This window comes from Formica exsecta, unplaced genomic scaffold, assembly GCF_003651465.1.
Source record: "Formica exsecta isolate Colony F162 unplaced genomic scaffold, ASM365146v1 scaffold72, whole genome shotgun sequence".
Classification (NCBI taxonomy): domain Eukaryota; kingdom Metazoa; phylum Arthropoda; class Insecta; order Hymenoptera; family Formicidae; genus Formica; species Formica exsecta.
The window spans coordinates 4,998,546-5,021,062 of NW_021853485.1; the positions used below are offsets into that span (position 1 = coordinate 4,998,546).

The window sequence follows — 22,517 nt, forward strand, 5'->3', positions numbered from 1 at the left end:
TATATATACATTACACGATGAATAAAATCAAGAATCGTTTACCACAATTTATTTTAATCAATAATTACAAAATTGAATCTATACATGCTGGCACTTTTTTTATTTTGAATCGATTAGATAACATTTTCATTCTTGTAAATTTTGCCAGTATCACTCGAAACATATCGATTATCGTTTACATAATCACTGTTACTTCCGCTGATCGAAGAGAGTAGAGATATGTTGTTACATTTAGATTACATTTAGCGGCACATCGGGCAATAACTTTATACCTCGCAGCATTACGTGATTGCAATTAAGTTTTCACTTGCTAAGTCCGACTTCGCGTAATTGGAATGTTGAGTTCCATGCTGAATTGCTAGATTTACCAAGTAAGCCTTTGCACATACGATATTCCGTATAATCGAAAAGTTGAGAGAGGAATTGTTTTGAAATATTATTTTCTTATATATTAAACCTTGAAGATACACGAACTTTTGTTAAATAACAATTCCGAGATCGGAAATAATGAAACAATTAAGATACCGAAATTATCCGGCTTATTTCTCTTCTCTTTAATGAGATTAATATACATTTATACCCCTTTCCCCCCTTTTCACACGCTTGTTTGAACATGATGTAACATTGTGGACAATTTGGGAGGAATAATATCATATGGTAATTCATTTCTAGGGCGTTGTCTCGTCCGTCTAATTTCACGATGCGACTTTATCTCTTTTTCAAATTTTAATTGCAATTATTTTATATTATTATTCCTGAATTATACTTGTTCGTTTGGTATGTTATTTTCTCTTTTATTATTATATCTCATTAATCTGAAAAAATATATCAGCGTGTACATAAATTAAGATAGATCTCTGCCGGGTGCCGAGTTTGTATGACTTATAAGAAATAGCCAATTAACCCGTTTTATCGACCGTTTGAAACTGTTTACTGACAACATTAATATCAAGTAACAACACGTCAACACAAAAGCATAAGCGTGAATGTCATTTTTATTTTCTGATAGGTAGCAAGTTGTGGTTGTTAATAAAATGATTGTTAATAACATAATATAATAAATACGTTATACAGTATATGCACGTAAATTTTGGAAAGCGCCTTGTTAATAAATAATTGGGAGAGAGAAAGAAAGAACAGAGAGGACTGAAAAGGGGGAGGTTGGGGGTTGTAACACATGTTTAATCCGAACATAGAATTGTATGTGAGGGAATTGTTTACACCGAATATAGGTAACGACAAAAATTGCGACTATTAATTGCAATAATATTACATGTGGTGTCAAAAATTTTTCTATTTTTAAATTTGACAAAATTATAAAAAAGCGCATTTAAACTTATATTATTATGATAGAGGTAAAAGACGTATGTATGTGCGTGCGTGCGTGCGTGCGTGCGTGCATGAGTGAGTGAGTGAGTGAGTGAGTGAGTGAGTGAGTGAGTGAGAGAGAGCGGGAGAGAGAGAGAGCGGGAGAGAGAGAGAGAACGGGAGAGAGAGAGAGAGAGAGAGCGGGAGAGAGAGAGAGAGAGAGGTGAAATTTACAAGAAGAGATGTGTAAAACTTTTAAAGTAATTTTCCGAAATAGAAAACGAAAATAATTATGATAATACATTGAAATTATCTTTTGCGCTATTTTATTTTCATTTTTTATAAAAGAATTGAATGTTTATTGGTATGAACAACATATTTTTTTTTCTCTAAAAGATTTTTATTTGAAAGTTCTTGTTTGGGATTACGTTTATATAAACCTGCATTTTGCAGGGATTATATTTTATAAACATACATTTCCGGAATGGAATTATATTGTTAGTGCATAATATATGCTTAATCCATGGGCGGATTATGGGATTAAGTGCAGATATTGTCCTAATACTTGGACGGGAAGTATGTGACCCGAAGTCTCCTGATGCTCGCTTTTTACCCATATTAACCTGGCACCCCCACCACGAAAAATCGGTTTCGGCCATAGTGCATAATTAAGTGCTAATTTGTTGCTAATTTATTGCTCTAAGTTCGAATTTATTGCTCCTACCCGTTAGCAGGAAAATGATATTTAAGATGGGGGTGCTGACTTGCCATTAAGCTAGCACCCCCACTTCCGAAAAACACTTATAGCGAGTCGCAAATCATAAAACAAATACACTAGAATTTATTGCTAATTAATTGCTCGAAGATACTGCAAACAGATTTCAAAAATATTAAATTTTTAATTAACCACCAATATGACATACTATGAACATATAAAGTAAAATCATCAAAAATAAGTAACTAACAATATTGATTTGTTACAATATTGTATTTTGCATTAAATGCTTTCAAAACAAACCATTTCCGAATTTATTGCTTGCAGTTTAATTAGAAAAATCGACCCGAACGAGTGGCGGTGCTAGCGTTCGTACAAGAGTAAAGTACATGAACGCAATTAGTTGCTGTAATGATTTTGGTCTCAAAATGTTTCTCTAATTTGTTGCTCTCGAGATATATAATATCAAATTTATTGCTCCACGTTTGACTTAGAAAAATCGACCGAAAGAGTGGCGGTGCTAGCGTTCGTACAAGAGTAGCACCGCCACACGTTTGATGGATTTTCCTAAGTCAAACGTGGAGCAATAAATTTGATATTACATATTTTGAGAGCAACAAATTATAGAAACATTTTAAGACCAAAATAATAACAGCAACTAATTGCGTTTATGTTCTTTACTCTTGTACGAACGCTAGCACCGCCACTATTTCGGGTCGATTTTTCTAAGTCAAGCGTGGAGCAATAAATTTGATATTATATATTTTGAGAGCAACAAATTAGAGAATCATTTTGAGACCAAAATCATTACAGCAACTAATTGCGTTCATGTACTTTACTCTTGTACGAACGCTAGCACCGCCACTCTTTCGGTCGATTTTTCTCAGTCAAACGAGGAGCAATAAATTCGATATTATATATTTTGAGAGCAACAAATTAGAGAATCATTTTGAGACCAAAATCATTACAGCAACTAATTGCGTTCATGTACTTTACTCTTGTACGAACGCTAGCACCGCCACTATTTCGGGTCGATTTTTCTAATTAAACTGCAAGCAATAAATTCGGAAATGGTCTGTTTTGAGAGCATTTAATGCAGAATACAATATTGTAACAAATTAATATTGTTAGTTACTTATTTTTGATGATTTTACTTTATATATTCATAGTACGTCATATTGGTGGTTAATTAAAAATTTAATATTTTCGAAATCTGTTTGCAGTATCTTCGAGCAATTAATTAGCAATAAATTCTAGTGTATTTGTTTTATGATTTGCGACTCGCTATAAGTGTTTTTCGGAGGTGGGGGTGCTAGCTTAATGGCAAGTCAGCACCCCCATCTTTAATATCATTTTCCTGCTAACGGGTAGGAGCAATAAATTCGAACTTAGAGCAATAAATTAGCAACAAATTAGCACTTAATTATGCACTATGGCCGAACCCGATTTTTCGTGGTGGGGGTGCCAGGTTAATAGGGGTCTTCAAAATATATAATATCGAATTTATTGCTCCACGTTTGACTTAGAAAAATCGACCCGAAATAGTGGCGGTGCTAGCGTTCGTACAAGAGTAAAGTACATGAACGCAATTAGTTGCTGTTATTATTTTGGTCTTAAAATGTTTCCCTAATTTGTTGCTCTCAAGATATATAATATCAAATTTATTGCTCAACGTTTAACTTAGAAAAATCCATTAGCAATAAATTCTAGTGTATTTGTTTTATGATTTGCGACTCGCTATAAGTGTTTTTCGGAAGTGGGGGTGCTAGCTTAATGGCAAGTCAGCACCCCCATCTTTGATATCATTTTTCTGCTAACGGGTAGGAGCAATAAATTCGAACTTAGAGCAATAAATTAGCAACAAATTAGCACTTAATTATGCACTATAGCCGAATCCGATTTTTCGTGGTGGGGGTGCCAGGTTAATATGGGTTCGCTTTTTATCCGTGAAAGAGCATCGAGACGCACCGGGAACAAGCGATAAACCTTTTCATGATAATCTCCTTAAAACGCGGGTCGCGCGCGCACATCGTCGTCGCGGGATCACCCTGTATCCGGGATATGTATCGGGTGCACCGCGTGGTAATAAAGTATATATACATGGATTGGAGACGCAGACTCCGCTGTATCGATCTGCCGCTTGGAACAGAGACGCGAACAGCGGTCGAGCTTGTCGCCGACGCAGACAGCCGAGGAATCGAGTTATTTGCTCCTCTAGATAAGTAAATCCTTCAAACGAGTTATTTGACAGCGATTTATCCAAGAGATATTTTAACCGTGTCGGCAAAATGGGCCACAGTTCTAAAGAACAGTCCACTTTGAAAAACTACAACATTATCACATGTCATCTAAAATTTCTTATGATATTTTTTGGAAGAAAAAAAATGAAACGTGTATTTCAAATTATTATTTAATTAATAATTTTATAGTAATTTAAAAATTTAATTAAAATTTATTAACCATTAAAGATTTGAAAAATCAATATGTATTATACGTTTACAATTCTCATCGTATTGCATTATCAAGTTTCGTTAATAAAAAGTGTCCGAATATTTTATGACCGGTTTTTAGTATTGATATAATGATATAACACCGATACGCGTCATATGTAGCCTTTGTATTCTTTTTGTTTCTTCTCGCATCTAAATTATTTCTACAATAAAGTCGCACTAGTGCTTTTTTACGACGACGTGAGTCGTGATTTCAATCAAGACATTTTACGAATTCCATAGATTTTTGCTTGATGCTCTCGCTATGTATGGGTCGTGTAACTGCCGCGAATTATCCTGTTTAATCGGTCAATTAGGATCATTGATTGGCGATGTATGTCGGTTTTGTGGTCGACCAGTACTACTGTTAATTAAGATTTTATTCCCACACGATACTACACGTTAATCGTATATTTGAATTATGCATTACGGAATATTAGATTGTATCGCAGTTGTTTAGCTATTGCATTTATTTTTCTCTCTTATATATATATATACATATATACATGTGTGTGTGTGTATATATAATAAATATAATATCTTTAAAACTTATTTTAACAAATATGCACACAGGTTAAGTTAGATAAAAATTAAGCGAGTAATATATAATTTTATTTTTAGACTATTATTTGTTGCAACATTTTTCAACATAAAACGGATAATTAAATATTAAGTTTTATTTCCGTTACATTTAATTAATATTTATCAAAAAGTGAAATTCTAATATCTATTGATATTATCGAGGCTTGGAATTTTGTATTGTATAAAGAGTTGATCAAAATTTCTGAATTTTAATTGCTAAATAACTATGTAAATAATTTGTACCTCTTGTCCTTTCAAATTATCTTCGGATCTCTCTTCATATAGAGAGATATCCTGTATAATGGGTGCGATCGAATTGCGCATTTTAACGTCATTCGATTGATCCAACACTGTCCGTGCAAATTGCCGTGAGGGAATGCTTATTAAGGACTTCGGTGCCCGATAATCCGTCCCTTGCAATTTCCACTCGATAATTCACCGTTTGACCTTGCACATTTAAGCGACACATGCGACGAACCGTGTGGCGGCAAAGTGACCGGCGATTATAATCGCTGATATCATGGCATCGAAATTATGCCATCTTTTGGCTATTTTTTAATTCTTGCATTCTATTTATTTTACAACTGTTGTCAGATTCATCTCTTAACTGTCTTTTCAAATTTAATTTAAAGTTTTATCGAAGTTACCGGCAAATTAATTTGATAAGTTCAAAATTGTTTTCTCTTATAAGAAATGTGTTTTTTTAGATTGTTAAATTTTCTGTAATTTTTAAACTTACTAAAAAATTAGAAAAATGAAATGTGTTTAACGATAGAGAGAGAGGAGGAAAAGGGAGAGAGAGAGAGAGAGGGGGCAGGAAGAGAGAGAGAGAGAGAGGGAGGGAGGGAGAGAGAGAGAGAGAGAATAATTTTATACGCATTTTTTGAAAAAATTAGTTTTCTTTTTCAGGAATTTTGCTTAGAGCCTGAAAATTGAATGCTTCCTAAAATTTAATTTTTAATACTTAATCTTGTGAAATCAACAATCAGTTGAACAAGCTATTATTAACGCACGCGCACACGCACACACACGCACACATACACACACACGCGCATGAACACGAACACACACACAAAGAGTTTCTTAATCTTCGTAAATTTGCAGTAAATTTTCTTTAAACATTAATCTCCAACATAGCTAAAGCACACTTTTATACCTTCAAGATAAACATCAACTTACTTAAAACAATCTATAAGCGAAGCTTATCTTGATAATATAAGCAAATACTTTTTAATCGTTTAAAAGCCGTGTTCAATTTTCTTTCAACATTAATCTCAACGATTTACGAAGTTGTATTAATCTTTGTATCTCCCGACATGTTTATCCTGTCATTGTATAATGCATCTCTTTATGGGTGAATGGCTTGAACATATTGTATATTAACGATGCAGATCGAGAGCCAGAAGCGGCCGTCAGTGTCAATGTTGTTTATCCTCGGGATGCAATGTGTACGCATACATACATATACATATACATATACATATACATATACATATACATATATATACATATATGTATGTATATGTATGAATACGTATCCAACGTGCTATGCATACCTTTGACCTAGATAAGGCAAGGGGAAGTCGATGCGATTCTTATATCGGGTTCATAGCCGCAGGGCGCCTCCTACGGTGTTGAACTTAATGGAGCTTGAATATATGAAGATGAAGACGGTCTCTCGGAGAGCTTGAGGCGATTTCCCGAAATTTTCGCCAATTTCGCCAACCGATCCAAAAATCGCCGCATTAATTCTTATCCGGCGTCGCATAATAGAAAAAACACGCTGTGTATCAAACTTCGGATTTTATCAAAATTCTAGCCAGACTGTAATGTCGAAGCTTTCCTATGACTTTACTGTGCACAATATTGCACGAATATGCTGACGTTTAAAATTATATATCGAAAGCTATGAAATTTAAAATTTGCAGCTAAAATTAAAGCTAAAAACGAAAGCTAAAAATTTTAAAATTTTGTTGCAAACTTTTTTGTTTTTTTGGATGTACATCAAAGAAATTTTAAAAAATATTTCCGAGAAGTTTCGATGTGTGTGTGTGTAACGAATATCCTATTATTGGATAAATAATGACACAGATACTTATTGAAAAAAAAAAATTAAAACTGCATTTTATTACCATATTGGCTATCAAATACTATCAAAATTAAAAAAAAAAATTATATTTTTTAAGCAATTCTCTTTACGCCCGATAAAGAAATTAAAAACAATATTTTGGCATGCTGATATAACAAACATATTATTTTTCATATCTCTTCTGTTAAAATGATGAAAATATAGTCCACTTTGAAGAATATGGAAGTAATATTTTTGAAAAATAACATTGGATACACATTATCGGAAATAAGAAAGAGATTTCCTACGGAAAATTTAGCAATTTTGAGCATGTAAGAATGAAATGAAAAAGGATTTTTATCTCGATAACTTCCGATATAGAGAAAAATACTCCGCTCTTCGCGTTTCTATGCTGCTAAGCGTTTAAATAAATAGAGCTTACACAGAAACCCTTTCGAAATAGAGGTTAACTCTTACACTCGACACGCGGTTCGCGCGAAGCGAGAAGGTGACACGAGAAGGGCGAAGAGGTGAAACGAGCAGCGAGCTCACCCGATGCGCGCGCGAGGCGGAAAGTAGGGCAGTGGGTGAGCGCGCGCAACGCGCACCCTCCACGCTTGCGTAACGTAACGCTACCCTGGCTTTACGTCATCGTTCACCCGGGGATGACGTCATTCAGCCTGTCGACGGTCCGGCATCTCCCCCGCTTATACTTCAACCACCGTAAATCCGCCGTGTTCATTTTTTACCCTCTTCTAATGACGGGTGAGGCATCTTTCTCTGTTAGAGAGAATCCAAGAGAGGGTTAGTTAAGTCACCCAGAAAGTATAGTTTTTTTATAGATCGCGAAAACTTGTTCAGGATAAACATAAGAGCATGAAAGATAAATCCGGAGAAACTGTAGATCGAAGTCGAAAAGGGAACATTCTCAAAGTTAACTCCGCATCTCTCTTCTCGTTTATTTTCTATTTAAATACAATAGCTGTTTGACCCATCTTGGACGCAGTTTTTCTTCGTTTGTTTCAATAACAGTGAATTTCAAATATCTCTGTAATTGTCTCTCAAGTTGAAGTTCTGTTATAGAAAAATATATTTAAAATTATAGAAAAAATAATATTTTGTTATTCATATTTTTATTTCTGATATTTATTTATGATACTTTTTAGAGATTTTTAATTGCTTATAAAAAAAAAAAAAAATAAATAAATTTTAGAATGATTAAAGAATTTATAAATGATAAAAATCATAAATTTTATTAAATGGGAAGTAAAAAAAATAAAAATTTTTTAAATATAAATAAATTATTGTGCATTTTCTGTACAAATTTTTACTTAATCTAAAAGTTTATTAATTGCGAATAAGTCTTCTCTCTCATTCGTTATCTATTATTTAAATAAAATCGCGATTTACGTGACGCACTAACGTACAATAATTGGCATTTTTATATTCTTTTCCTGTATTTGACAAAAATCAAACAGCCAGCCCTACGAGTGTGAGAGCTCTGTTCGCATAATACGTCCAAAGTCTTTGCCCTATATTCCTCTCGTTATCCCGAATACTCCTCAGCAAGAATACACCACGTATAAGCATCGTAAAGAGTGGCCGACGAGGTTACGCCTCTCGTGGTTAAGTTATAACCATTTTTCTTTCTCTCTCTAATAACTGTAATATAGGTTCTTCTCCTTTTATCAATTATTTTTCACACATAGCTTAAAAATAAAATTTCAAGCAACTTCCTCGTCTAATTTCCTGCCTTTTTCAATTCTATGTATAAAAATAATCCTATTATTTGGAATTTATTATTGCAAGGATCATATATCACAATTACTTTGTTTCTACAGAAGTGATTTTGTGTGCTAGATAGAAAGAAAATTTTCTAAGACCGTGATTGAAATTTGATGCATTTCTTAATTTATTATCATCTTTGAGAGGACTATATATGTATATGATTAAACTTTTAATAAGATTTTGAACCTATTTTTAATATATGGAACAAAGTGTAATGATATATATCATTATATGATTGATTTATTAATAACATCATTACAAATCGAGCACTTTGTATAACAAATCTAGAAGCGGCAAATAATTAGCCGCTTAAAGATAATGACATGGCGAGGTACAGTTCGTGTGGAACATCAATTTAAGTGGAGTAAACTTTAAATAGACGTCCATAGTTTACAGGCGAATTAATTCCTGTGCGCATTTCACTTAGCAAAATTACTCGACTAGAGTTGCACACAGATTTCCTCCATCGATCTATCTGTCTCTCTCTTCCTTTCTCTCTTTCGGAATAGTTTCTCAGGAATGCAAATTGAACGCAAAATGACTGAAAATTAACAGGATGCGAACTTGATATTAAATTAACTATTTGATTTAATATTCGTGATACGCATACGCAGCATTGTAATATAATATGTGTATGTTGCTCATTATATAGGAATTAATTAATTCCATCACGTATCATAATTATTTACGCGTGATGCGAGTAACGCAAACTAATTTGAATATAAAACGGAGAAATTGACATTGATTCTTTATTCGATTAAATTGCAAATATACGATGTCGAGAATATACGCGCGATATGTGTAATTAAATATGATATATCACGATTATTTAATTTTTCGTTTAACGTAAATTACTCTATGTTGCTACGCAATACGCGTTTCGTGTAATACATATTATTAATTCATGTCATTACGCATTACTCTTATGCAATAACAACGGAATCGATAATTACAATATTGCATATTCGTTGGTAGAGCGAATTTTAAATTTTCCCTCGACGCGGTCAGATCGTCTATAATCGAATTAGTTCGTTCCACGTGCTCTGCAAACTCCTGTCGAAAATTATGAAGGTCCGCTGCAACTCAGTCAACGTTTCCCGATATAGGTACACCGCATGTTGTATCGATCGCAGGCGACCATCGGTATTCCGCAAAACTGTGGCTATTTGCGATAGAGATTCTCCATATAATTTGGGTCGCATCTCTTTTATTATTTTATTTATATATATTATATATATATATATATATAATAAAGAGATAATATATCATAAGATATTTATTATATTATATATATAGGATGTCCTAGATCTACTGCATTATCTGTTAATGGCAGATTCTTGAGATCATATGGAGACGAATTTTACTCAGCGAAAATGTCGAAACAGGTTATTATTTTTTGCAAGTTTCCAATTTTTTCCATCATATATCTTTGTAACTAAGCCTTAAATTATAATTCTCTCTCTCTATTAAAGTTTAACTAAATTAACTAAATTAACTAAAAAACTGAAATTAACTAAAGATTATAGTTTTAATTCTCTATAAAGTTTATTTGCAAAAAGCTCTTCTTTTTAAATCGCTTATAACCCGAAAATTATTGATGCCTCGACATTTTTGCTGCGGAAAAATCATCTCAAAATGATCTCAAGAATCTGCTATTAGCAGATGGTGCGATAGGTCTGGGGTCCCCTGTATATATATGTATATATAATATAATAAGATATTTTTTATATAATATATAATAAAAATATATTAGGTGTACAACTTTGCTTCCGCCGTTTTCCTATAGATGGCTTTAGAAAACGGCGGAAGCAAAGTTGTACACCTAATAGATTACCGCAAACTTATTAATAAATTGCCGGTTGCAAAATTTAAATTTAAATAAAAAGTAGGATAGATTTAACATACTCTTTTATATTTATTTCTACTTACGGGAACTTATGAGGAAAAGAACTTTCAAAGACGAATAAAAATATCTATTCCTGGATTCAATTTTTTTTTCTTTTTTCAAAGTTCACATGAAATGCGGCACTACACAAATAAAATATTTAGCAATACAAAAGAGTTTAATACGCGTTATTATATTAAATTGTTATATTTTTTTTATATAATATACAAAACCGGAAATAAGAGACACGCGAAAAGTCGAAACTTTTATTCGAATTGCTCGATGCAATTGATGGTTCGGAGTGAATCTTTATACGACTTCAATATGATTCATGTATTTATGATAATTTGACGAGAAGTTTCGAAAGACGAACAAAACTTTGCCATCGGCTTCATTATCCTGCCGCAGCGTTCTTTTATCGTGGCGATTATGCCACGAGAAGTACGCAAAAGTCAATAATAACGTTTTTACAAGTGCACTACGCGAGATACGTGCCCTTTCTCTCTCTGTCTCTCTCTCTCTTTTTGTCTTTCTATTTTTCCTTTTCATCTTTTTTTTTTGAAAGCATACCATTCATCAACGTGTGCATAGTCGGGCCATATAACTCCATCTTAATTAAACCAGCAGATATGAAATTTGCATCTCTCTCTCTCTCTCTCTCTCTCTTTCTCTCTCTCTCTTCTTTCTCTTCTCTCTCTTTCTCTCTTTCTCTCTCTCTTTCTTTCTCTGGGCTGCACGACCGTGAATTTACTCGCCGTGCAAATTTTAACACGAAGCACCCACCGTTGTATACGAGTCAAATTTGCCGATTTGTGCTTGTGCATACGCCGAAAAATTAAATTGATATTGCATTATAAATTCAACAATTATCTCACTGCCTTCGAATCCACCCGCCTGTTTTCCCCTAATGTAATTCTTTTATGGGTAATAAGAAGTATATAAAAGTATACATAAGTATACAAATTGTCCCGGATTTTTTTCTATCATTAACAATCTTATCAGTTAATTTGAGAAAACAGATCTCTACTGCTCTCGAGTTATTTAATTTATAAAATTAAAGTTAATTTAATGCGTTTAATCAAACGCTGTTTATTTCTATTAACTAATTTTAAATCTCTCTCTCTCTCTCTCTCTTTCTCTCTCTCTCTCAAAACTTTTTTTCGATAGTTTTTTTTTATAAACAATGACTTTAAATGACTTTGTAATGACGTACAACTTTTCCGCAACGACGTAAGTTTGTCGTAAATAGAACGAATACGCGAGAGTCAGACTGGTCGAACCGTGTCCGCATAAATGACTTAATTCTACTGTTCTCTACTGTTTCGCAAAAAAGTTATGCTAATTCGTCAGCAGTCGATGGATGTTTCTCAATGCAAGTCAAATTTGTTAGAGCCCCTAGGCAGTCTTGATTATTCCTGAATTTTCGTATTCGCCGGAATTGTCGCACCTGACGATTCGACTCGTTGATTACGTTGAGGGGAAAAGAAAAAGAAGGCTGTCTTGAAAATCAAAAATTCAATGATGTTGCCGATGATGCCTGGAAAAAATATCAACGTTATAGCGCACTGAAATTACAGAATGCTGAATTTTCTTCACTACGTCAAGCAGTACATATAATAAAATCATAGTATATAATAAAATTGCGCAGTATTACTCGGAAAAGCAGTTTCCTGTATAAAATCATTTTAATGAGTTTCTATTGTCATGTGCATGTGTATGTGTATATATGTATTACTTTCTATATATCATTATATGAGACGACAGAACATTATTTACTCGAGATCAAAATACAGTGAAAAGAATGTGTTTTATCGCTCCATCTTGGAGTGTATATGTATATTTAATTAATTTTGTTCTTTGGAAAGAAATTTTATTTTAAAGAGAAAAAATTTGAAAAAATATATATATGCATAAATATATACTTCAATTCTACTGTACTTATACTGAAAACGTTTGCGCATTAAAAAATCCAAGGTACCCAACATCATTTAGAATGCGGGAGTATAATCTGTCTCTCTCCTCTCTTTCAGCATACCCTCATGCTTAATGCATATCTGCACTTGCCATAAATTCACAAACGATGCATTGCATAAACGGAGCGACTACAAACAGTCCTCCGTGAGCTATATCACACGGGCTTCTAATTCTTTCTTTTTTACGTCGCGAAGCCCTGCTTAAAGCTGGCGTTTGGATCTAAGGTCGAGCTTTAAGCCTCGATTTATGTGTACGTACCGTAGGTGTGAATGTAAATAGCCAATGTTGTGAGGAAAATAACGGTGGCATCGAGCCGTTCTTTCTTTCTCATGCACGCCTGAATGATTCACCGAAAAAAGGGAGCAGAGACGATGCGCCTTGCGTTCAACGATTAATGTTCGGAGGAATCGGGCGAGTGAGCGAAGGTGATTTATCGTATTACAATTGCGACGTGCGTGTTCTCCTCTTGCGCGATAATTTTCGCGCTTTTCATATCAATCACTCGTTTTTATATATTGCTGTTCGTTTTATATGTCGCGCGAGACAGATGAATTTATCACTTGGCGGTTTACACAGTTTGCGGATTTATGCAAGCGCCGAGCGACAGTGCAAAGTGAAATTTAACGACGAATTAAATTATGTTTTTTTTTTAGTTACTCGTTTTCTCTGTTTTACGAAAAAACCAGGTCGCTAAAGGTATCATTTTCATTCGATGTTTGCTATTCTTTTTCTTCGACATATGAAACCGTGACCCGCTTTCGCGTCTCGCACGCATTCAAATTTGATCTGCCGCGAATGCCCGGCCAAAAAACTTTGCGCCCTCCGGAAGTGCAGCTTCAGCGACGTCGAGAAGCGTGTATGGTCCAGTGAGATAACATAGGCAAAAGGGAGAGGATGGCCGATAAAAGCGTCACCCATCTAATAGAAAAGAGAGAAAGAGAGGAAAAGCGGGGTAACGAACGGAAAAGAGAAAGAGAGAGCATTTTCGAAGCGACGAAATGATATAAAATGAGAATGGAGACTATGGGGATGAAGAGAAAGGAGAGGCGTGGACCGCGGAAGAGAGACCGAGAGGGCATCCGCAGAATAGACAGACGGATGGAGGGACAGGAGGAGATCGCATCGGGTAAGCGAGAAGAACATCCCCGGGGCGCGCAGGCGCCATGTGAGGATGGAAAAGCGGGTGAGCTGCTCACTACGCCCGGGACGCCTCGCGGTCCTTTCCGCGAGAGGAAGCGAGAGGGCGAAGAGAGAACGCAAGTCGAGATAAAACGAGATGGGATGCACACCGTGGTCGCAATCGAGAGCGGGAGGAGAGAAGAAAGATTGCCGAGAGGAGAGGGCGTGAAAGCGCGCGCGCGCGACGATAGGACGCGGGACGGAGGAAGAGAAGAGAGGAGCCCCTGGAAAAGCCGGGGAGAGAACGTTTCGCCGCCGCCACCGACCCCCTCGCATCAGTAGCGCGCGCGCGGCAGTCGATGTTTTTCGCGAGGAAAAGCCGCTGTCGTGCGAGAATCAGTATCGGGCAATCGTTGCATGTTGAAGTGAGCAGCGTGTAGAGAGGAAAATTGGGAGGAAAAGGAGAGAAAGAGAGAAACAAGGAAGATAAATGAGGCTGGAAGCGGGCGCCAAGTGAGAGACGGAGGGAAATTTGATCCAGGAAGAGACGCGCAAGGGTGGTGACCCGTGACTTCGCAACGCGCCAGAAGAACATCCAGTCCGTTCGACACACCACGGATTGTACCACTGCTCCGTGCGTAATTCAGTAGCGACGGTCCGCGCTCTAGTCAGCTGCGACGAAGTAGCTACGCTCCGTGTTTTAGTCAGACGTGCGCGCTGCGTTCCCGCACGTCGTCGTTTTCCTGTGCGTCTCGTTGTCTGATTCCTCCGACACTGTCTCGCTCACCAGAATCACGTTGCAGCGACGATTATCGCGTGACGATCAATCACGACAACGATCTTTAAGTGTGCATGGGTGTCTTCAGACGATCTGTCGATCGGTTTTCATAGATCCTTGGACGATCATCGAATCAGAACAAAATATCGACAAGTGAATCTTGATCGTGATGCGTATGTGTATGTTTATCTGTGTGTAACAAGATTGCGATCGTCGCGATATATATCGGCGAAGTATTTCCCGTTGGTGGCAACCGCGACCAACCGACCGACCGATCGATCGAACGTACGTACGCCAGCGCGCGTGAATCCAGCCGAACCCAGTGATCTCGTGACCTTGTGACACCGCCTGGGGGGAGGGAGAAATGCACCCACTGAGAGACTGAGAGCACCCGCCTCGCGGTCATACGCCGATCTCGCCACCGTGTCGCGCGCCGCACGTCAGCTCCTCCCAGATCGAGAGGGTTAGCGAACAGGATCGAGGCGGAAAGTAAGATCCGCGCGGAGTGCGACGAGTCGTCTCGTGTATTTCGATCGGTGCACGTTTTGAAAAATCGAGATCAATCTTGAATTTTTCTGCGACGTATATCCGATATTGTCACCTCGATTGTAGCACAAGAACCAGCACGATCGATCCAGCGAGATACTCGAGAGGTACTACTCTCGAAAAATCTAAATCCTCCGCCGATCACAGTGATCTTGCGATCTTCATTAAATTGTCAATCGTTGCTTTCAAGGAAATACGTCGACAAATTTCTCTTTTCTCTCGCTCCTCACCAAGAACTTACGATCTCCATTCTCAAGCGAGATTCAGAACGATCATCGATCGGGATTTCGAAATAAAAGTCAGCGGCCCCATCCTACATATAAATCGAAGTAAAAATGTGTTTCATTTACAATCCGTATTAAAGTGATTGATTTAGACAAAAAAAATCGAAAAAAGAGATATTTTCTGGGAAAAGAAGGATCACGCGCCGATCGAAAAAATCCTGCGAATCGTGCGATCAAAGAAGCGGCACTGAGCTTTGGCTAACAGTTAAAAGAGGGGGCCTCGTGTTTCCCACCTCCTGCGGTGGAAAATTGAAGACGTATCGAAACTACCATGAGCGAGGGCACGCCGAAGTCGCAGACCAAGATCGTCGTGCCCGACGGTTCGCCAGCGCGTCCGCAAACTGGTACGCTATTGTCACTGTCATACTTTCCAACATTTAATTCCGCTCCAGTTCCAACCTGCTCAGCTTTCGCGTGCGCGACATACACGCCCAAATCGTGATGCATATGATCGTTCGCAAAAAATACGATGGTTTCGATAACGGTATCCGGAAAAATATCTCTCTCTTGTTCTATATTTTAGATTAAGCGATTATAATACAACATATTTTAGTGAAAATAGAAATTGATTATTCATAGAAAATAAAAATTAGATCAACACATAAGGTTACTATTAGTAACTTTGTTTAAATGGATCTTAACCTAAAAATCACTCAAAAATCGCTAAAAATTAGATATTTTTGTCAAGGAACAATTATAGAAATTACATGAGATCGATGAATTATTAAATTTTTTATTTTGAACAAAAATTGGTAAATATCAATTAATTCTTTTTTTTTTAAAGATTTTGTCAACTTTTTGCAAGCGTTCGCAAATTAATGGTCACTACTTTGCACTGGATAGCACTCGCGCAAAATATGGGCATTGAGAGAATCATAATGGCGGGATTTTCGCGACATTTTAAAGAGGAACTTCCTCTTTTTGTTGTCCGAGCGGGTGGCGAGGAACGTTTGTCTTATTCTGTCTCGTCGTTAATTGACTCAAGGTCATCCTTTTTTAGTCCGATACTAATTCAATTAAGCACAAGGTCGCGAGGTGAATCGATAGTGCACACGAGAGACAGAGTGGAGGCACGTATATACGACCACGAAGTATTCCCGTGTGTTTTTAATGCCAATAACTTCCTATAGATCCTATTGTTCGATATGTAGCAAAGTGAAGCTGTACGCTTTCATTATATTCACTTACTATCGAGTGTCAATCCGCGTATATAAAACTAATCAGATTTACAATTTTACGTACAGTTGGTGCGCTGTAAAATGATTGTCACACCTATACTCTTTCTTCTTCTTTCTTCCTCTCTTTCTCTTTCCGTTTTAGATACTCTTCAGATTTATTTCTACATAAAGTAGAGATAGTTATATTAAAACATTAAATATACTGTGTATTAATATATCTGAAAAACAGAAATCTTTCATATTAATCTTTTTGTATAACTATTGCTTATTATACTTGTTAAAACAGATCTGCATCATGCGACTAAATTAAACATTTGTATTGTTTAAAAAATAATCATTCCTAGATAGATGATCAAATGGAGAACTTGATTATTTAGTTACTTGTGAAATTTAATACACTAGAATTTCGAATTTTTAATCAAAAATCAATTAAAATTGGAGTCTGAATATTCTGGCTAAGAAAAAAAATTAATTCTAAATTGATCAAACATATAAAACAATTCTTCCTTGATTATATTAAGTATTCGTGAATAAGAAAAATTTGGAACTTACAATTAGAACAAGACTAACTTGGCAAGTTTAAATTCTATCTTAAAGATTATTTTACTAGTTCATATATCAGGCATCTAAAAAATTCCTGCAGAGATCCTTATTTTATAGTCGGAAATATTAAAATATAATCTAAATTTTACATTTAATTTGAATTCTATATATATATATTTATCATTTCTCAAAATATGACCTGTGCTTTTATATTGTAGTACCAAGATAAAACATATCTTATGTTCCAAATTGCGCGATTAAAATAATCTTAATCTCCTATCACAGATTAATATTAACAGTGTGAAAAATTGACAAGAAATTGAACTGAAGTTTAAAAGCTTCACATTAAAGATTTGTCGGTTTCCTCGATGAAGTGTTTAAGATTTCGTGAACATACGCGACTGTCGCACGATTAAATAGAGCGAAATGCAACCGCAAAAACTGATTTTGTCAGCGAATGTCCGTGTCTTTTTTTAGCGTCCTCGTCCGCAAAGCGGATGTCGCGAAAACGGCGACCGTCAGCAATCTACACGCATAACATATATACGTGTGCATGTAAATGCACCGGGCGAAGCAACATCCTTTGATCAGCAGAACGTGAAGCATTGCTTCGAATGCTCGGCAACAGCGACAATCAAAGGTCATAGTTCGCTTCGCGAGCGATGTAAAGGTTTTGATTCGATCCCAATTTATAGTCCGTTTTGTCGTAGCGATTTTTAAAACAAAAAGTAAAAAGTTGTTTGGCACTTTTTGATAGGTTGCTGAATTCTTAAGAATGTGATATAAGTTTTCATATAAGCCGATTTATCTTTGGAGTCATTCTAAAGCTTTCTTTTCTCTGCTATTTTGTGCGTATTCTGCACGAAACTGTATTAGTTATTATCTTGAAACTAACGAATGCGAATGATCTTATAGAATCTTTCGGTTATGTCAATATCACAGTTCGTATTCCGTCGTTTGAAATATTTGACTGAAAAATCACATTTTTGCGGCAAAGTAGAAAGAGATTAAATAAAAATGGACAATCACAAATCGCACATTATACTGAAGTGCGCATGATGGAGCACAAAACCATCAGAAAAATACATTTGTTTACATTTCGTTAGGACACGAGTGTTGCTCCAATATCTTTGATTCTGTTAGGATTGTTGCGATATATTTGGAGTCGAGTGATATTTTTTGAAACTTTGTTATCGAATGACGATAAGTTGTCAGATAAAATAAACACCTGAAACTTGCACAAGTATCTTTTTACTTTGTCTGTGTTATCTCATGATAAGATAAAAGTATTTTGAAATATAATTTAACACGCGAGAGAGAGAGAGAGAGAGAGAGAGAGAGAGAGAGAGAGAGAGAGAGAGAGAGAGAGAGAGAGAGAGAGAGAGAGAGAGAGAGAGAGAGAGAGAGAGAGAGAGAGAGAGAGAGAGAGAGAGAGAGAGAGAGAGAGAGAGAGAGAGAGAGAGAGAGAGAGAGAGAGAGAGAGAGAGAGAGAGAGAGAGAGAGAGAGAGAATAATATGAGATTGAAATAAACCAAGACTCAACAAATTAGCCAATAAATTATGATAATTCAAGTATCGAATTTTATTTTTAATTACATCTCTTTTTGCCTTTAATTATATTTATTTAGAAATTTTTCATATTATAAAAAAAAAATATGTATCGTTATGAGTTTGTCACCGAGCGAGGCACGATTACGATAACTACGGCCCCCTATTTGAAAGGTCATTTCTGAAAGCATTTTTGAAGAGAAACGCGAGAAAAATAGTAAAAAAATTTTCTGACCTATAGTTTTCGAGATATATCACTTTAAAGTATTGGACATGATAATAAAACGTTACAAAACGGACCCAATGACCTTGACCTTGACATATGTTGTGAAGATCACTGTCGAGAGAGAGAGAGAGAGAGAGAGAGAAATCTTATATATTATAAAATTATATAAATTCAAACTTTTATTCAAAATTGAATAGACTAAATTGTTGATCGTGACAAGGATGTTTAAATGAAGAACTTAACATTTTACGATACATATTTCTTTCTTAAACGATACTCGTCTTTGCAGGAAAAAAAATTATCTCGGTATACAATATATTGGATGATTGCATAAGTTCGTGCCCGATTTTCATAGATGGCATTAAGTTACTGCATGGCGGAGTTCTATTGTTTTCGTGTGGTAATTGTTGCTTACACCGAATAGATGACGTTGTCTTATGTCAATTTAGCGTCAGACATTGTTCAGATAAGTCCATTTGTGCATAAGAGAAATCATTAAAAATGGAAAACGAAAAGGTGCATTTGCGGCATGTAATGTTATATAAATTTCGGAAAGGCGTGAGTGTTGGGACTGCACAAAAAAATATTCAAACCGTTTATTTGGACCGCGCTCCTGCTCTCCGAACAGTCAAAAAGTGGTTTGGCAGATTTCGAAATGGTGATTTCAACATGGAGGATCAACCCCGCTCTGGACGGCCTTCTGGCATTGATAATGACATTGTGCATGCCTTAGTGGAAAGAAACCCAAGGATTACAACTGAGGATATTGCTAAGAGGCTGAACATCGATAATTAAACCGCTTTTCGTAATTTAAAAAAGCTTGGATACGTTTCCAAGCTTGATACATGGGTGCCGCATCTCCTGACTGAAAGGAATAAGCTAAACCGTATGACTGTGGCTCTTTCTCTTCTCGAGCGTAACAAAAAAGAGCCTTTTTTAGATCGAATGGTAACAGGCGATGAAAAGTGGATTCTCTACAAAAACGTACAGCGAAAGAGGACATGGAAAACAGCAGCTGAAGGAGCAGAACCCGTAGCAAAGGCTGGCTTGCATCCGATGAAGGTGTTGCTGTGTGTTTGGTGGGATCGCAAGGGAATTATTTACTTTGAGCTGCTCCGACGCGGCGAAACAATCACGGCGGACAAGTACTGTGAGCAACTAACTAGACTCGCTGCAGCTATTCGAGAAAAACGTCCGATTTTGGCCAATCGAAAAGGCGTCATCTTCCACCACGACAATGCTAGGCCACACGTCGCTCAACAGACGCTGCGAAAACTGCAGGAGTTGCAAGGGGAAATTCTACAGCACCTGCCATATTCTCCAGATATTGCGCCTTCAGATTTTTATCTGTTCCGGTCTTTGCAGAATAGTTTAAATGGCAAGAATCTCAATTCCGAGGAAGCTGTCGAAAACCACCTTACAAACTTTTTTCAAGAAAAAACAAGTTCTTTCTTCAAAAATGGAATCGACAAGCTTATAGATCGTTGGAAAACCATTGTAGAAAAGAATGGAGACTATATAATTGATTAATAAAAGTGTTATCTCTAAAATATAATCTATTGAAGTTTATATTTAAATCGGGCACGAACTTATGCAATCACCTGATACAAAATGATTGTATGTTTATAATTTTATCAAAATTTTTATTTAAATTTTCTTTAAATTTTAAAGTTCTTAATTGTTTGTAAAATTAATATAGAAACGATGTGTGCATACTTTCAGTGGAATATAAAAGTCAATGGGAGAATCCATGGTTATGGTTATGGATATGTAGTTGCCTTATTAATTCGATATATTCATACACATGGGATCTCAAGATGGATTGGGGCCTTTTAGACAGTAACGCCGGCGAAAATCGTTTTCTGCGTGAGGAAGTGGTTTATTCGGCATCTGTAAGTAAAATGTATATTAAACGTATTTGACTTACAACGTATTGTAACGTATTTGGCAATGAAAAAAGTATTAATTTTATATATAATTTGTTATTTATATATTTTATATTTTATATATTTTATATGTATTTCAGTGGTTTTATTACTTTGCAATAATCGAAGATTTTATACTACGTTTTGTATGGATTGCAAGCTTTGTTCTTGTTGAATGCAAATACATTTCTAGCGACTTAATGACTTCCATCGTGGCACCTCTTGAGGTCTTTAGGTAAATATACTTTTTGAATTTATTTGAAAATTTCTTTGCATCTTTCTATTTTATCATAAAACTGTTTTTAGACGATTTGTATGGAACTTTTTCCGTTTGGAGAACGAACATTTAAATAACTGTGGTAAATTCCGTGCCGTACGCGATATCTCGATAGCACCCATAGAAAGTTCTGATCAGACGCAAATTCTACGCATGATGGATGACGAAAATGGTGTACTTAATAGGGGCAAGCGTAAAAGCGGTGGTAAAAAACAGAACAATGCGAAGGAGGAAAAACGAGCATTGCTTAAAGAAGAAACCATAGATATCGATATATCGAATGCAAGTTGAATATAGCTCAAAATTTTTGTACAATATTACTTTTAATTTGCTGCAATTGCAGACTGCTATTGGAAGTGTCTGAAATTTAGTACTTAGGTAGGGAAGATAAATCACAATTTCGTAAATAACATATATTTGATTTTGCTACAATATAGATGATTATCAAATGCTTCAGCTTAATATTATGAGTTTGAAACTCTTAGCCTCAGTGCCTTTCATATTACTGTCACATAAAATACTTTACGATAAATTAAAATAACACAAAATATCATAGCATCTGCATTGAGTCTTCCAATACAAAGAGTTGTAGCTTGGATTAACTTTATGAATTGTATAGTCTACAGGCACATAATAAGAAGAGTTATACTCACAAATGAATCACATGAAACATACTTTGCATGCTTTATGAGTTATTGATGATAAAGATTTTGTTTGCCAATGATTTTATTGACTATATTGCTACTAAATTTTTTCTAAAAATGCCATTTTTTAATAATAAGTTTAATTGATTATAAATATAAATATTTCTACGAATGTAAAAAAATAGACTATTGATGCATCACATAGTCTGATGTTATCACGCTATTAAGATAAATGACACTTAATATATAGACTAATATTAGAGGCTGTTTTTTTATACGTATTGAACATACAGTACTTACGTCATATGCATTGCAGTTTATTGGATTATATAAATTATTTTCTGGCAGCAAGAAGAATAGATGTACATACCATTTGCAAATTCAATATTTAATTTAGCAATCCTTTGTATTATTTGGATAATACTATTTTGTATAAAATAGTATTACAATTAATCCACTATTTTATAGAAATATTTTGTGAGATAATATTCCCCATTATTCATTATTAATTTGGATATTGATAATATAATTTTTGTAAGAAAGACTATTTAGTATTTTCAGTTATTAAATACTTAAATATATATATATTTAATAATGAGGAAAGAAGTCGCGCAGATGTGTATATTATATTTATATTATA

At 35.4% G+C, this 22,517-nt stretch overlaps 1 protein-coding gene across 6 annotated transcripts in view; it reads left to right on the forward strand.

The window, feature by feature from the left end:
• LOC115243660 (solute carrier family 12 member 4) overlaps positions 1–22,517 on the forward strand; it is a 112,279-nt gene that overhangs the window by 41,829 nt on the left and 47,933 nt on the right. For 2 of the 6 annotated variants that reach the window (XM_029820803.1, XM_029820808.1), the window contains exon 1: positions 14,054–15,880. The exons of 3 other annotated variants lie outside the window; for them this stretch is intronic. In XM_029820803.1, the coding sequence (XP_029676663.1) occupies positions 15,808–15,880 (73 nt within the window). In that variant the 5' untranslated portion in view covers positions 14,054–15,807. Of the gene's footprint in view, positions 1–14,052; positions 15,881–22,517 lie in introns of those variants that run through there. One more of the 6 variants, XM_029820807.1, reaches the window with a different exon arrangement.